Source organism: Cynocephalus volans, chromosome 2 (genome assembly GCF_027409185.1).
Source record: "Cynocephalus volans isolate mCynVol1 chromosome 2, mCynVol1.pri, whole genome shotgun sequence".
In the NCBI taxonomy this organism is placed as follows: domain Eukaryota; kingdom Metazoa; phylum Chordata; class Mammalia; order Dermoptera; family Cynocephalidae; genus Cynocephalus; species Cynocephalus volans.
In genome coordinates, this window is record NC_084461.1 from 159949814 (window position 1) to 159966967 (window position 17154).

The 17154-nt window shown below is 38.9% G+C and overlaps 1 protein-coding gene across 4 annotated transcripts in view; it reads right to left on the minus strand.

The window, feature by feature from the left end:
- Nucleotides 1-8875: 8875 nt before the first annotated feature.
- Nucleotides 8876-17154, minus strand: part of MAPK9 (mitogen-activated protein kinase 9) — a 47940-nt gene continuing 39661 nt past the window's right edge. For 3 of the 4 annotated variants that reach the window (XM_063085277.1, XM_063085280.1, XM_063085279.1), the window contains 5 exons: nt 15740-15922; nt 14515-14639; nt 13434-13497; nt 11974-12045; nt 8876-10594 (listed from right to left, as the gene is read on the minus strand). In XM_063085277.1, coding sequence (XP_062941347.1) covers nt 10452-10594; nt 11974-12045; nt 13434-13497; nt 14515-14639; nt 15740-15922 — 587 coding nt within the window. In that variant the 3' untranslated portion in view covers nt 8876-10451. Of the gene's footprint in view, nt 10600-11973; nt 12046-13433; nt 13498-14514; nt 14640-15739; nt 15923-17154 lie in introns of all 4 variants that reach the window. The other variant, XM_063085278.1, reaches the window with a different exon arrangement.

A 17154-nucleotide genomic window follows, 5' to 3' on the forward strand; every position in this document is an offset into this window, starting at 1 on the left:
GACACAATTCAGTCTATAGAAGGAGATATCAAAAAAATCTTAACTGTTAAATCAAGGTGAAGAGAGTTCATTATTCTATTCTCTTCTGCAAGTAAGAACATTTTCATAATAAAAAGTCAAAAAGGGCTTTTGCTTCTGGATAGTAGGTTGTGGCAGATCAGTGTTCCTTCTGACAATCAGAAAAGGCTGGATACATTTTAAAAAATCATATTTTTGAAGGCACCAGAGATTTATGGAAGCACAAGGACTGCATAGACTAAAATTCCAGATAGGGCAGAACCCTTCTGAGGTAAGCCAGTTGAGGGGCAGCTTTCTTCCCTCAGGGGTATTTGCTGGATTCCAGGCAAGGACTGGGGATATGGGGCTTAGAGAAGGTAGAAAGGGCTAATGCTGGGGGAAAGAGAATCAGCAAAGATTTTAGCAGTTGCACAAGTTTGGAGATTTGAGGCTAATTTCTCCCTAAAGCATTTGCTGAATTCTGAGTCTGTTGGATGGAGTAGGGGATGGAGAGAGGTGCTTAACTGCTCAAACGATTCTGAGAGGCAAAGTTATTTGTCTAGTCTCACAGTGCCTCGGAGACAAGATCCACTGGGGGAGGGGAACTGAAAACAAAGCAGTCAACAAATGAAAGCCACACGAGGGCAGGCAGAGACTTGACCCTGAGGATCCATGACCACTTTTCATCTGGGGGGACTTATCAATTCTGAGCACAGCTAGAGGCTGAGAATCCAGGCTAAGTCCTGGAAGGAAGCCACTACCAGGGATCGGAAAACTCACCAGACTTTGGTGTTTTGGGGGTGACAAAAGTTGGAGGCTTGGGGTAAAGGGATGCCAACACAAAACCTGTCTCCTCAACAAGATCCTTGCCAAATTATGAAAGTATGTGGGTGGAAGGTTAACACCTTTGAGGAGTGAAGCTCCATCTCTTGCAATTTCAATAATCCAGAAAGCTCTGGGAGCAGGGAGTTCAGACTTATAAAAGCTGGTACACAGACTGAACCTACTCAGTACCTGATGGAATGAAGTGATAAGCCCCCTCACCAACTGAGGAAAGACCATGTCAAAAAGAAGAAAGGGGGACCCCTCTGGTGAGAGAAAACATCATTTGGAGCCTCTACTTTTTAAATCACAATGTTTAGAATAATAAATTAGTATACATGTGAAGATGTAAGCCATATAATAATAGATCTTCAAATGATCCAGATATTGGAATGAGTAGATATGGACTTTAAAATAACTATGGAAAAATAAAATCAAATCACTAGGTTTCAAGAAAATAGAGGAAAATGTATACAAAATTGGTGAAAGGATAAAAAATTTCAACAGAGAATTGTAATCTCTGAAAAAGAAAGAAGATAGTCACATGTTAATAAACATATGAAAAAGTGCTTAACTTGAATAGTCATCATGGAACTGCAAATTAAAACCACACCAAGGCCACTACAGACCCACCAGAATGGGTAAAACAGAAGATAAGGTGGGATATTATATTAGTCAGTTTTCTGTTGCTTACAACAGAATACTTGAAACTGGATAATTTATAAAGAAAATGAAAATTTCTTTCTTATAGCTCTGGAGGTTGGGAAGTCTAAGGTCCAGGAAACACACCTAGTGAGGGTCTTCTTGTTGGTGGTGACTCTCTACAGCAATGCAGGGTGTCACGTGGCAAGAATGGCAGGACCAAGAGCAAGAGCTCTCTCATGTGCTTCCATTCACGAAGGCACAGTCCTCATGATCCAATCACCTCTCAAAGGCCCTACCTTTCAAATATCATAATTGAATTTTTCACCCTCTTAACGCTGTTACAATGGAGATCAAGTTTCCAACACATGAACTTTTTGACCCACAGTAGATATCTTATGGGTTAGCTTATCTTATAATAGGAAAAGACAGAAGATATTGAGGGTTAGAGAGATTACATAGCCACCTAAATTCTCATCTACCACTGGTAGGAATGCAAATGGGAGCAATGACTTTGGAAAATTGTTGTGTAGTATCTACTGTAGGTCAAATAAAGATGCCCATGTCCTAATCCCTGGAACCTGTGAATATGTTATGTCACTTGGCAAAGAGGACTAGACTACAAAGATGTAAAGTTACAGAACTTGATTCCAGGCTCAGAGGTCTAGGGAGACAGAATGGTCTTGGGGAATGGGCCCATGGCACTCTCCATGGGCTCGCTGCCCAGGGCTACCTTGGGATGCTGCTCCCCACACCAGCACTCCTGCTACTTCAGTTGCTCCAGCCATGGCTAAATTGGTCACAGATGTGGCTGGACATGCAGCACTGGAAAATAAAAGCCAGAAGCCTTAGCAGCATTCATGTGGTGTTAGGTCTGCAGGCTTGCAGAATGCCAGAGCTGGGAAGGCTTGGGAGCCTCCACCCCCATTTCAAAGTATATATGGAAAAGTCTGGGGGCCCAAGAAGAGATCTGTTGAAGGGGTGATGTATTAGTCCATTTCTTTTGCTTATAACAGAAATACCTGGAACTCGGCGATTTACAAGAAAATGAAATTTATTGCTAGCAGTTTCGGAGGCTGGGAAGTTCAATGTCCAGGAAACACATCTAGTGAAGGCTTTAGTGTTGGCGACAGTGACCCAGGGGTCTCACATGGCAGAAAATGGCAAAGCAGAGAAAGACTAACCTCTCTTGTGCTCTTCTTTTAAAGCTCTCAGAACCAAGCCCATGACCACTATTTTTAATACATTCACTGCAGAGTGGTCCTACAACCTTATCACCTCTTCAAGGCCCCACCTTTCAAGTACCGTAATAGGATTTCCCATCCACAACAGTTACAGTGGGGATTTAGCTTCTAATATATGAACTTTGGGGACACAATTCAATCAGTCCAAAGCAGGTGGATTCACTGCATGGAGCCTTTGCTAGAGCAATGCTGAGAGGAAATGTGGGGTCAGAGTTGCAGCAGAAAAACCCCACCAAGGCCATGCCTAGTGGAGCTGTGGGAGCAGGACAGCCATGGAGACCTCAAAGTTGTGGAGATACCAGTGTGCGATGCCAGCCTGGGAGAGCTAAAGCATGGCCTCGGACCAGGTAATACATAGGAACAGAGCTTCCTGAGGACTTGGAAGCCAACCCTACCTCCGCCCCCAACCAGTGTGCAGAAAATGCTGGACATGGAATCAAGGCACATGATTTGCCAGCTTTGAGACTTAATGCCTATCCTGCTGGGTTTTGGACTTGCTTAGGACCTGTTACTCCTTTCGTTTGGCCTATTTCTCCCTTTTTGAATGGGAATATGTACCTTATGCTTGTCCCACCATTGTATCTTGGCAGTAGACAACTTATTTTGATTTTACAGATGGAACTTTGAGACTCTGGACTTTGAGCTGAAACAGGTTAAGACTTTGGAAATGGAATGGATGTATTTACATGAGCTTTGGGGGGCCAAGGTTGGAATGCTGTGGATTGAATGTCCCCCCCTAAACTCACTGAACCTTACATTGTGTCCCACAAAATTCCACGTATTAGAAACTTGGCCCCCACTGTGATATTGTTCAGAGTGGGAAATCCTATTATGGTAATTGAAAGGTAAGGCCTTGAAGAAGTGATTAGATTGTGAGGACTGCACCCTCAAGAATGGATTGATCCACTCCTGGAATAATAGGAATGGATCTGAGGGCTTTAAAAAGATAGTGAACGAGGAGGTCAGACTCTCTCTCTGCTTCTGCCATCTCACAATGTGATAACTTGTATCACTGAAGCCACCACCAGAGAAGGCCCTCACCAGATGTATTCCCTGGACTTTGGACTTCCCAGCATCAGAAACTGTAAGCAATAAAAGTCATTATTTATTTATTTAATACATTAAATAAATAAAGTTATAGACCTTAAAATTGGGAGATTATCCTGGATTATCTGGGTGGGCCCAATCTAATCACATGAGCCCTTAAAAGCAGGGAAAATTCCCTGGCTGGAGCAGAACAGATGCAGTGGAAGGGAAGTTGAAGAAATTCCAAGAACAAGAGGGACTTGACACACCATTGCTGTCTGAGATGTAGGAGCCACCTGTAAAGACTGAAGAGAGGCCTCTAGGAGCCAAGGGCAGCCCTCAGCTTACAGCCAGCAAGGAGATGGGGACCTTAGTTCCACAACAGCAAGGAACTGAATTTGGCCAACAACCTGAAGGAGCTCAGAAGGAAGCAGATTCTTCCCAGAGTCTCCCATAAGAGCCCAGCCAGTGGACATCTTCGTTTTAACCTTGAGAAACCTGGAGCAGAGAAACTGAGCCAACCTCAACTTCTGACTCACACAACTGTGAGATAATAAATCTGTGCTGTTGTAACCACTATTTTAGTTGTAATTTATTACAACAGCAACAGAAAACTAATGCACCACTAAAGATGAACATGTGCATACCCCATAACTCAACAATCCCATTCCCATCAGAAAAGCATGACCAAAGACATGCACAAAATGCTTATAGCCGTACTACTGGCAATAGCCCCAAACTGGAAACTACGCAAATACATATCAACAGTAGAATGGATAACTAAATTGTGTATATTTGTGCAATGGCAATGAGGATAAACTACAACTCTATTCAATAACATGGAGAGACTCACAGATATAAGAGTATCTACTGTATGCTTCCAATAACATGAAATATAAAAACAGGCAAAACTAATCTATATGGTTAGAGGTTGGAGAGTGTTTACCCTTGGGGTTTGGTGACTGGAAATGGTCATAAGGGAGCTTCTGGGTGACAGCAATGCTGCATTTCTGGATCTGGGTGGGTGCTGTTTATTTAGGTGTGTTCAGCTTGTAGAAATTCATTGAGCTGTTTAAAACTTGTCCAATTTTCTGTACATATATATACTTCAAAGAAAAGTTTTTTGAAAAAACTTCACTTCATCCATAGCAGGTGTTTGACATAATCTAGTTTTTAAAACAGTTGACACTACAGTATGACTGTTATTATGTGTGTATCTAAACACTTCCTTGACTTAGAAAGGGATCTTTATCCATGAAAGAGATTGGTGATCACTTTTACCCTGTCTACCGTGGCTTGGTTCTACTCATGAACATAAAACCATAAATAAACTTGGAAAAGTGAGAACAAAAGTAAAGCTTGGAAAAAAGAGAGTAAAAGTAAAATAAAAACAGAAGTCTAAAGAGAAACTCTAGGAAAAGCAAAAAAGATGTGTACAAGAGAGAAAATGGAATCCGAGGACACCACTTGTCTTGGCAGTGGTACCATCATTACAGCATCAATACTGTTTACTGACCTTCAAGTTTTTAGAATTGACCACTAGAAAAAGCACAGAAGATAGTTTTAAGACATTTCAACGTCCTAAATATGATGGTTGGTAACCTTTATAGTGGAGAAGTAAAGGTGTGCATAAGCAGCATGGCTATGGGAAGCCCATTTGAGAAGCAACCCTATGGTCAACTGGGACCCATGGAGGCTTTATGTAGGTCAGAGCTGCATCCCAGGAGGCTCGTTCCAGGTTGGGTGAAGGACAGTTGGAGCTGGACAAGAGTGGAAGCCAGGAGAACCTTTAGGCCAATATAGTCACTGTCCCCATGCATGACGAATGGTTTGCAGTCAGGTGATGATGGAGATAGGGAGAAGGATGAAGTCGACAGGATTAGATCCTCCTGCACCATTGAACTTCTCCTTGTCCTTAGTTGTCAAGTCAGCCACTGCTTCCTCAGGGAAGTTTCCCTCACCTTCCCAACAGGGTGACCCTCCTGTTACAAAGCTTTCCAGAACCATCCTTCTCAACACTTATCCCCAGCTGAGGCTAAGAATAAATTTATGTGGTTATTTAATTACACCCACTAATGCTGGATTATTTGACTGCAGCCATGGAGTGTTAAGGTCCCCCGAAGCAGGGACTGTGAGTCTTATTTATGGCTGTCTCCAGCCAAGGGCCTGGTACAGAGGAGATACTCAGTGGGCATTTGTTGAAACAGATTTTGGAATTTACTAAAGTTTCCTCTGTGGCCTGATTTCCTTTAAGTTCCATGTGTGATCAAAAGGAATTTGCCTGTTGGGTATAATATTCTTTATGAACCCAAGTTAAATAACTGTGGCATTCCAGTCTTCTAGATTTTAGTTACTGGTATGTTAGGACTTATGTATGTTTTATTTCATTTTTTTCTTGTTACCCATATTTTCTTTTTCTCCCCTTTTCCTCTGAAAGCTTGGCAAAACTTTGTGCTCATGGTATTTTTCTTGGGAGAAGGTCATAGTTTTCATTGGATTCTCAAAGGTGTTCATGACTAAAAGAGAGTGAAGAGTAAGACTGGCAAGAACATGCTGCAGCACGTGGTTAGGGGCCAACCTGTCACTCACTTTCTGATGCCCGGTAAGGTGCTCCTCTTTTCTGGGGCTCCAGCCTCCTCATTGCTGTATGGTGGGGGGTTACAAGAAATGATTCCTAATTTCCCTTCCAACTCTAAAACACCAAGACAAAGGGAAATAGAAAACACTCCTGCTCACAATAATCCTCGGCTTCCCAAAGCCTTGGTCTTTCAAACTCTGGAGAAGCATGAGGTCCCCAGGCCCTGAGGACCCAGCATATGACTAGTTCCCAATGGCTGTGTCAGATTCATCCCTCTTAAATCATGATCACATTCAGCTGCAAGAAGATGTGACTGACCACTCTCTGTTAGTGCTTATTTTGTTACCAACTTTCCTAATTAAAAACAAAAAAATATTACAAAACAGCCTTATTGTCAAAGGTAACCTTATGCTTAAATTTACACGAGTAGCCACAGAATCTTCAGGACAACATCAGGTAGTTAATTATGAAGTTATTTTGAAATACTAGCATCCTCCCTCCTCCCAAAAAACCCAACCCCACTTATATTTATCATTTCAACAAATAAATAAAAGGTATTTTAATGCTGTCTACATTGAAATTGGGAGGGAAATATAACAGAGAAATAGAAGCCAGACCAATGTTAAGAGAAACATATTCCTTCTTTACAGACCTTTTAAAAGTAAGACTGATGTTCATCTATCTGGAATGACTCTAGTCTTTTTAAACAGAGAACAGAAAGAGACACTGAGGACTCTTTTACTCCTGTGGATTTCAGTATCAGACATCCTAAAGGGCCACAAAAACAGAAGTGAGATGAAAGTGGCTCTTCCCATGGACAAAACCACCAGCACCATTAATGATTTTAAGCAATACAAGTAAAGACTGATTGGTGGATTCTCCTGGCCACATCTTCTGAGAAGACAATTACACCAATACTCTGAATATTCAATTTTGTCCTTGCATGTTTTTGAAGCCAAAACTTTCTGCCATTGCTTTTGAAAACTTATATTAAGGAATTTGCAGAATATTTTCAGTAAGACAATGAACAGAGAACCGTTTTTGCCTTTCAATTTAAAAACATTTGCTGGTATTGTTTGAAATCATGACACTCCAACATCTACCCATGTTCATGTTAAATCTGTAATCAGAGATTGTGATGTCGAAATATAGTCAATTTTCACTTAAAAACACAAAAATTGGACATGCTATACATTTCTCTTTGAAAATGTAGTCTGTATTATTTTCACCAATCAAAACACACATAATATATTTTATTATAAAACATTAGGCAATGTTACTTTTGAGATATGCAATCTGAAAGGTCACACCTGTATTTACTACCAGTATGAAATACTGGAGGAGTTACATTAAAAATCAACCAGATGAACTCATATGTCATTATCATGACTTACACAGCATTACATCTGGATTAAACCAGTTTCCTGTTCAGTGTTTCAAATAATGGACTCTAGGTATCAGCAAGGGGCCCTGCAGTGGACTTTCTCCTTTCAGCACTGGGGCTCTGAGTTTTGCATTCCAAAGATAAGAACAGAGCCGTTTCCATCTCTAGGCCTAAAACTGATTCAATGTGCATAGCCAGTGTTTCTAGACTGCTCTCCTACTCTGATAGAATTCTGTCTGCTCTCCAGAACCTGCACTTGAAATTAAGACCTGGACAAAGGGGAAACAGTCATTTCCTTTTTGACTGAAAACTAAGCCAACAAATGAAACAAACCTAGTCCAAATTCCAGGATAACAATAAATTACCTGGTTTATAAAAATACATGTCCAAAATAGTTACTTCCAGGGTTGTGTACAAAATAAATTACAAAAATAAAATAGAAAAGATGAAAAAGTTGGGCACATTTTTGTTCTTTATGCAACATCAGCATTTATCCACAGAGATCAGTTTGAAACTATCTGCATTGCACCAGGACCCTGGCAAATCTAGGTTCAGGAGGGAGGACCCTAAAACTGGGGTGAGGTATTTCTACGGAGCTTGGTGTCCTGTCCTAGGTGCACTCACCTCTACCTGACAGAAGATGGTCTTGGCAGGAAACACATCACGGGCTCCATCCGTGACAACAGGCTTGCTGAATGCACAGAGGAATGAGTGAGCAGACAGCCAACCTGTGGGGCACCTTGCTCCATTTACAAGCATCTTCTCGTAAGTGGGACCCCAATGAGCCCTCATTATCAGCGTGCTGCATTTACATGGCATAGAGCAGATAGTGCATTTTAAAAACTCTCCCTTTTCTTTGTTTTTCCTTTTAAAGATAGATTTAGTAAATAAAGTCTTTTAAAAGAATGTGTATTAGAGAGAAGGCCATTTTAAGATGTTTATATATGTATAGTGATAACTTTCTTAACTATACCATCAGGCCTTCAAGGCTAAAAGAATCTCAAGCCATATAATAGGTGTTTCTGCATCAGTCCAAGTTAGTATTTCCATTTTGTACTTGAAAGTGTCTAAAAGACACAACATAAAACTATTTCTTATTTCAATATTAATTTTTCTCATCAAGGGTTCCAGTTTCCAGTGATAAGACCGACCAATAAGATACAACTGGTACAGAAGAGAATCATACATTTTAGATAATATTTATAATAACTTTCTTATCAAAGTTCCTCCTCAGAACACATTCTATAGCACGTTGACCAAAAAGCTTCCAAGATAATTGAACAAAAGATATGAATTGGTAACAAATTAAGCTCAAGGCAAAAAACATTATGAGCACAGGTAGCCAAAATGTGATCATCATAACTCCATTTCTGCAGTGACACTTGAATACTCAGTATCTTAATAAAGTTCGAATAATTTACATATCAAAAAGTCTGAAAGTATCAATTTCAGGTGAGCAGTTTTAAATCAGAAAATATTCAATAGTTAATTACTATTCTTTAGGGTATTTCCTTCATATCCCTCTGAAGAGTTTTCCCAGAAGTTTCATGGCTTTCCCTTAGACAAAGGAAATGCCTCCACAAAATGGAAAACAACAGCAAACAGGCATTCTGAATCAGCCTTGCCTCCTAAAACAGACCAAAGGGGGGTTTATCTGGTTTCTTTCAGTGAAAAAAGAAAATCGATTAAGAACATGGTATCGGCAAAGGGAAAGGCTGCCTTGTGAAATCATGAATTTCACCTGAATGACGGAAGGTAAGTAAAGAACCCAGCCAGTCTCTGGTGAAGGAAGCACTTAGTAAATGATTACAATAATCTTTAGTGATCATTTTGTAAAATTCTATTCTAACATTAGGCAATGGATTCAAGAGTCTATTTGCCATAATATTATTGAGATGGAGTGTTACATGCCTAATAAAGAACATGAAATTCTAGGTAGCGGTTTAAATTAATAAGTCCAGAAGATTGAGAAAAAAGAGATAAGGTAGATAGGATTTCAAAGTTATTTGTCTTAAGCAGCACAAAACTGAAAATTTTATCATGCAGTAAAGCTGAATGTACACTCGTCCCAGACTAGACAATGTAGAGAAAACAGAGTGTTCATATAAGTGTCTTGGTTTTAGCAGTGATAGTTTGCAGCCCCAAACATCACAAATTTAAGAAAAGCTATATTTTGTACTTATTAAATAGACTTAATTATATTCCTTCTGAAATACAAAAGATAGAATAAATAATGCCATAAAAGGGGGTAAGATATAATATGGTGGCCATTTAACACACAAATTCTATTCTTTCTGGACAGACACCAAATCACTTAAGAGGATTAAGAGATAATTCTAGAAGCAGCACTACCTGGAAGATTATTTGGCATTTAAATACTGATTTCCAAAGTGCTAGATCAGCAAGTCCAAACAAGCATCTGTGGTCACATGCATATAAGTCCCAACAGTTACGGATGATGGGAAATTGTCACTACTATTACCACACGACTTCAAAAAAATTCATCTAATTGCTCACCTGAAATGATCTTGGACAAAATTGCTAAAAGTGTGGCTTGCACTTTTTTTCTTCAGACATAATCTGCTTTATTTTATAATCTAAGCAGGCAATCCTATAAGAACTGAGTAGGGGCAATGCATCGTGTTTCTTACATGCAGAACATGGAGTTTTTCTATTTGGTTCCATCAACTCCTAAGCATTTCAGGCTTGTGGAAGTGAGAGTTCCTTCACCGATGACAAGTTTGCTATTTCTAACTTATCATCGACAACCTTCAAGGGGTCCCGTCGAGGCATCAAGACTGCTGTCTGTGTCTGAGGCCAGTGTCTGCTCAGTGGACATGGATGAAATGTCATTGATAGATGACGACTGAGAAGGAGTGGCGTTGCTACTTACTGCTGCATCTGTGCTAAGAAAACCAAATATAATAAAATCTGAGGCACGACATTGCTGCAAATCCAGGCAAAGAGACTTCAGGCCATTTCTTGGCTCTGCCCTTTTGTAATTTCTCAATCCTAACTATTAGCATAAATAAGAAACTAGTCAACTGTACATTTTGAACTTTTCCTTGAGTCTTTCTTTAGGCCCAGAATCCCAAATATTCTTATGTCTTTCCCTGCAACATTCTCCGTTTCTCCCCAGTGGCTGAATATATATGAGGTCATATATAATCATGTTAACCACTTAAGAAAGAAAATATCTACTGCTTTCAAACAGACCTTAAAAGAAAATTGCTAAATTTATCCTAAAACACAGTATCACAAAAGGTTTAAGTCTAAATAGCATTCAAGTTATCATCAGACATTTCAATATAACATAAATACTAAGTCCAAGGAAAAAAGTATCAACCTTCAAAGAAATCTTCTCTGATTAAAAATATCTCCTGAAATAAAGACTGTGTACTAAAAAAAAAAAAAAGAAAAAAAATTTAGTGTCCTCTTGTACATTTTATTTTTGTTTTATGAATACAGAAAGCTGACATTTTAATCTTTCAAGGCAAATGAAACTATTCTATACCATCCATCTTTTAGTCTGGCCTGAACAAAAGTAAAACATCCAGGCTCTCTGAAATCAGTGTCTGCAGTCTTAAATTTGTACTTTGTTAACAACCAGCACCTAAATGGTCACTGAAGTTATATAATCTCTAGATGCTTGACATATATATCATGTTGAATATAAAATTCAAGAATAAGAAGCTGCACAGTTTGCACTTCTCTGTGTGAGTGTGTGTACGTGCTCTTTCCAGTGGGAGTGGGAAAATAGAATTTAAGAGTTTCATTTAGTAAAGTTACATAGGTTAATGCACTAACATCAGAGTCTCTCCTAATTGTACAATTACTTAGTCTTTTAGCTTCTATTGCTAGGTGGATCAAGTAGGATAATGGGGAATTTCTATGAACAATTTTCTGAAAAGAAAATCAAATTCCATTTTACCTAGGTTTGCATTAATTTTCTTTTTTAATGGGGAGGAATCAATACAAAGAGGGTAATGTACATTGAAAAGCTTTTAAATTCAATTTCTTCATCTGTAAATGGAGCTGATAGCAGTTGTTGCAAGGATGAAACAAGAATGTTTATAACACAGCTCAGTGCCTAGCACATCAGTAAAATGTTAGCAGCTGCCACCACAACCAGGACAAGCCAAGAGGGGAAACTGTTTCACACAAGGGGTTTTCAAATCCAATGCTGGTGAAGCTGGTGGTTAACACATTGCTGCCATTTATAAAAGTTGAATAGGGAAAGAAAACTATTATACAATCAAAGTATTAAAGCAATCACTAACCTGAAGGCTGATCTTTTACAACACCATTCTTGCTTCTTTCTTCCCAATCCATTACTTCTTTGTAAATGAGCTCTTCAAATAGAAATGCAAGTTAAAATATATCATCTGTTTCTCTGCATCTCTAAACTCTGATTCCAAATCAATCGGAGCCACTCCATGGGCATAGTGATGTATTATTTTTTAATTGTGATATCCAGTCAATTCTGTAATGTAGTTTTCTATCTTTCAATGAGACTATTAAAGTAGTAAAAAACATAGGTCATTCTGTTTTTAGTATATGTGCTGCCGAAGCGAGCACAAAACATAGGTCATTCTGAATCCACAGGGGGATTTACAAAGAGATGGAGGACTAGCAGAGTGGCTCTCACAGGACATTTTAAGGGACTGGATGTCCTTACATGCATCTGAATGCATTTCTCTCTGTCATTACCTGTGGTTCTCCATATGTAACCAGCATCCACATGTGGGCTATGAACTCCTCCAGACTGGCCAGAAATGAATCCACAAACCTGTCTTTTTTTTGGCATCAACTTTGGTTTTCCTCAACTTTCCTTTGTAAGAAAAACTAATTGCCTACTAAGGAAGTTATTAGGGGTTGCCAAAATTTTGGTATTTATGAACTAGCATTACCACATTGCAAGCATTTACTGAGGCCTGTGAATGTGGCTGTGTGTACTACCCTGCTGAACGCATGCAAGCACATGCAAGCACATGTAGGTAACGGGCACTGCCCACATCATCCTGATGATGGGCAGGACCTATCATCAGTGCTGACTTGCACTGTCCGGGTTCCCAGTTACTATTGATCTTGCTTTCTAATGAAAAAGTGTTAGTTCCGCCTCCCCTTTACAGGTTTAGTTTGCTGTGGGTTGTTTGGTCAATCTTATATGAGGGTACTACAAAAAGTTTGTGGAAAAATAAAATGAAAAGATAATGCAAATCTTTCCATGAACTTTTTGAAATACACTCATAGTGGTAATAATACCTATTTGTTTATTTTTGATCTCTAATTTCCCCCAAACTAGATTTTAAAAACAAATATACAACTACATGGCTAAAAATAGTGCAGAAGTTCATATGTCCTCCAGCTTGGCTCTCTCATGTCTGCCTGTACAGGCAACTTTGCAGGTAATGCATGGCCTATGACTTGGGGTTACTTGACAGTTTGCAAGCGTGATACAATTACTGAGTTCAGTTTACAAACCAATATTTGATAATGTAAAATCATGTGAAGAAGCCGTTATTTTTCACTACTAAAGCAAATAATATGAATTCATATATGTTCTTTTTAATTATTTTATCTTCAAGTTCTTTTTCTACTAGGATGTGGGGAGAAAGAGGATAAGTGGGCTGCAGGGTCTCTTGCTCCTTTCCAAAGAGCAGTTGTTAAAAAGTGAAAAGCCTCCACTTTATAGGATTGTAAAAAATGTCATAAGGATTAAAAGAAGCTCTGTCTTTACCTTTCCATTCTTCAATTGCATGTTCTCTTTCTTCCAACTGGGCATCGTAAATTTGAGGTGGTGGCTAAAAATTAAATTTCACGTAAAGTCAACAGTTCAAAAACTAATGAGGTATGAAAAAAGGTAAAATCACTTGGAAGATTTCTAGTCTTTTTATGATATGCATTTAGTTTCATTCAATACATGGTTTATTAAAGATTTCTGTCACAAGTGTGGTATTATATCAGTTGCAGAATAAAAATAATTAAGGAAAAATTAACCAAAGAAGGAAGCTATTAACACTCAAAAATCCCATGATCTCAAAACACTCTAAAGACATCTGCCCAAATGTAATTACAAAGTTAATAATCACAAGCAGCTTCTGTGAGATCCACTATGGGTAAGGCACTGTGCTGGAAACTGTGGAAGGTGCAGTTCTTTCTTAAAACATATTTCAGGTTTATGCTGCACGTTAGAACCCCCAAACCCAATCCCCAGCTCATAAATGGACTATTCCAAAAGTCTGCCTATAAATCAGATCCTTTTTTATATAAAACAATGTTTAAAATGGTGCTTAAATCCATAGGCCAAGACATAAAAATGGCATGGAGTAAGTATGGCACTATGCTGTTATTTCATTTCCAGCTAAAGGTCATTCATACTGGTGTTGCTATGGAAACACGCACACCGGCACCAAACTCAGAGGGAAACTCCCTTGTGGGGGCAATGGAGATGGGGAAGGATGAACAAACTTGTGAAGTTGCTTAGTCTCTCTAAGTAAGAGGATGTAACCCAAGCCCATGGAACAGTGCTAGGTACAAAACGGATGCTTAATAAATTATTGTCGCTTATCAGCATTTGCATAAATGAAGATAATTATGTCTCCTCAGCATAAACATGTTGACTGCCAAGGTACTCTGAGCTAGAGCTCCAGCAAGTACCCCTAAAGGGGTAGTGAAAAAACCTTGACCTTTTTATAATCAGAAGCCCTAAAATCTAGAACTTGCTATCATTATGTAGCCATTCCAGACTAACGGACATAAAATCCAAGGAAATGTAAGCCCTGCCTCTACGTGTTAGTCTCCGCCACATAGCTACTTACCGCTTCTGCTTCAGCGGGGTCATACCAAACAGTAATGTATGGGTGGCGCAGAGCTTCATCTACAGAGATCCGCTTATCTGGATCAATCACTAACATTTTTGACAACAGATCTCTGGCTTGACTTGCTAGGGTGAAAACAAATCTAACATTAATAAACTAATGTTGTTAATCTGAAACAAAGAAAACCACACAATAAAGAACTAAATATGATTGATAGCACAGATAGAACAAAGATATACTAACTCTGAGAAATGTTTGACAGGTTCAATAGAGCTCCAAAACTTTTAAGAAAAAGGCAAGCAGCCACTTTCATGACAAAACAGGCTCTCAATGTGGTTTTATGTCTCTGTGAGGGGAGTGGTATGGGGAAGGGCAAACAGGCAGCCTCAGACCAGTGTCTGGACAGGGCCAGATGCTGAGAAACCATGGTAGAGAGGGTGGCAAGAGCTGAGCTAAGGGTGGCACTGCCAAGAGTATGGGTGTGAGGCATGGGGGTGTCTTTTTTCTCCATGTCACAGCAAAATAAAATTATAACACTTTTAAAACCATATAATAATCTCACATTCCCACAGTATAAAACACTTTGCAGATGCCTCTGCTTTGCCAGCTGTATACAATGTTGGCAACACACATGATTTTTTTTTAAAATCTAGAGATTAGTAGCTAGGAAAAAAGCCAACAAATTTAATAACTTAGTTAAATATAAGACTCACCTACGTTTCAGCAATTCAAGTCCACAACATGTATATACAGGCAAAGGAAAGGTTGGGATTTTTCTGACTAAGGCACAGTTTACATTGATGTGGACAGAAACAAATTTATTCTTTTTCCTTAAGCACTCACATTTTAGTGAAGGGAGAAAGGTGAGCAGGACCTTTTTTACTGAACTGGTTTCTGACTCTAGAATTTTTATTCAAGTGTTTTTTATACCTGAGAACTTTTTGAATTCCAGTTACTATAATTCTAAGAGTATTTCAGACTGATTAGAATATTTTAACTTTGGCCAAAGGCTTCAGTTATGCCATTTTATTGAGGACAAAACTTCTAGGTCTTTAAGCTCTTTCTTTAAAAAAGATCAGACTTCTAGCCTGTAATTGACTTTATTTCAAGGTTTCAACTATTTTATCTTCTAACACTCACAGGTTTTTTTTAGAATGCAAACATGGAAAAGTGAAACCTTCACTTGAATTATGAAAATAAGTATAAGAACAAAAGGATCTCTTACTTTTTATTTTGTCTCGTTCAGATTCTGATGGGAATATCCAATCTGGAAAGAGTTCTTCAAATCTGATTCCAGGATACTTCGGTCTGTTTTCCACGTAATTCCTCACGGTTGGCTGAAGTTTCTTCATGAACTCTGCTGACGGTGTTCCTAGCTGCTCAATAACCTTATTCCATTGATCAATATCTAAGAGGTCTCTTGAGGAAAATACAACTGAAATGTCTATATTTATATTACAGGTAGTAGCATCATTCAAAGCATTTTGAAATAATATTTGAATAAATTTTAGGTTTCCAAGTTGGAGGATTTTTAAAAACTTTTATAGTCTGCATCTTTATGAATTATGGTCACAGCTTATTAAATCAAAACAATGAGGTCTATATGCCTTCCCATTAGAGTTCAAAATAAAGCTATTTTGTAACTAATAATACCTATGACAAATAATTAAACAGGAAATTAGATAAAAATTACCTAACAAACTGAAGTCAATTTTCATACTAAAGCTATCTTAGATTCACAGCTCTCTAAAGTAGAAAGGAACTTGAGAGATCTGTGGAGAGACCTGTCTGACCTCCTCAGTGTACAGCTGGGGAACCAAAGGCCTGTGGAACGCCCACTGGGTGTGGCATGGTGAGGAAGAGGACAGGAATTGGGCTCTGAGCTTTATGAGTCCTCAGAGCAGTCCTTTCCCAAGGGACTGCATTCTTTCCTGCAACTAGACTTAGACTGAGCAATGATGGCTTTGAGATGTCATCCTGCTTTACATGGCATTGACCCTCCCAGCCATCACTGCAATACCTGGGCAATGCATTTTATTTCTTTTCAAAGTACACGACCTGGGTTTTAGGGTCATCTGTGCACTAAACATAAGGTATCAGGAAAGTCAATCTTCCTTGGGGTCATGTTCCTTATTTATATAATGCAGACAATTCCAGCTTTGCCTATGTCACAGGCTTGGGATAACTGGGATAATATATGTGCAAAGTGATATCGAAACTGTAGTCAACTATATAGGAGAATGCAAGCCAGAACAAATCATGTAAGCAACAGCTTAAAAAAGCAACCAACTGAGGCATATCTTAGAAAAATGAACTCACGTCACCATGAAATAACCTAGGGAACAGACACATGTTCTTCCAGAATGTTACACTTCCGAAGACCTGCCCAGGAATAAATTTCTGGCATTCAAATCTAGCAAATTCTTCTTCTCCACTCATCTGTTTCAAATGTATTACCAAATCAAAATTTTGCCTACATTTTATTTACCTATTTAGCCAAAATGTGAAAACGATTTCACACTTTTCCTGCCTCTTTATCCTTCTGACACCTCTTCCCCATGCTCACTCTACACTGTGTAAACTGAACCAATCGCAAGAGAAGACCCACAGACTCCCAGTAGTGCCCCCACCACCCCAGCA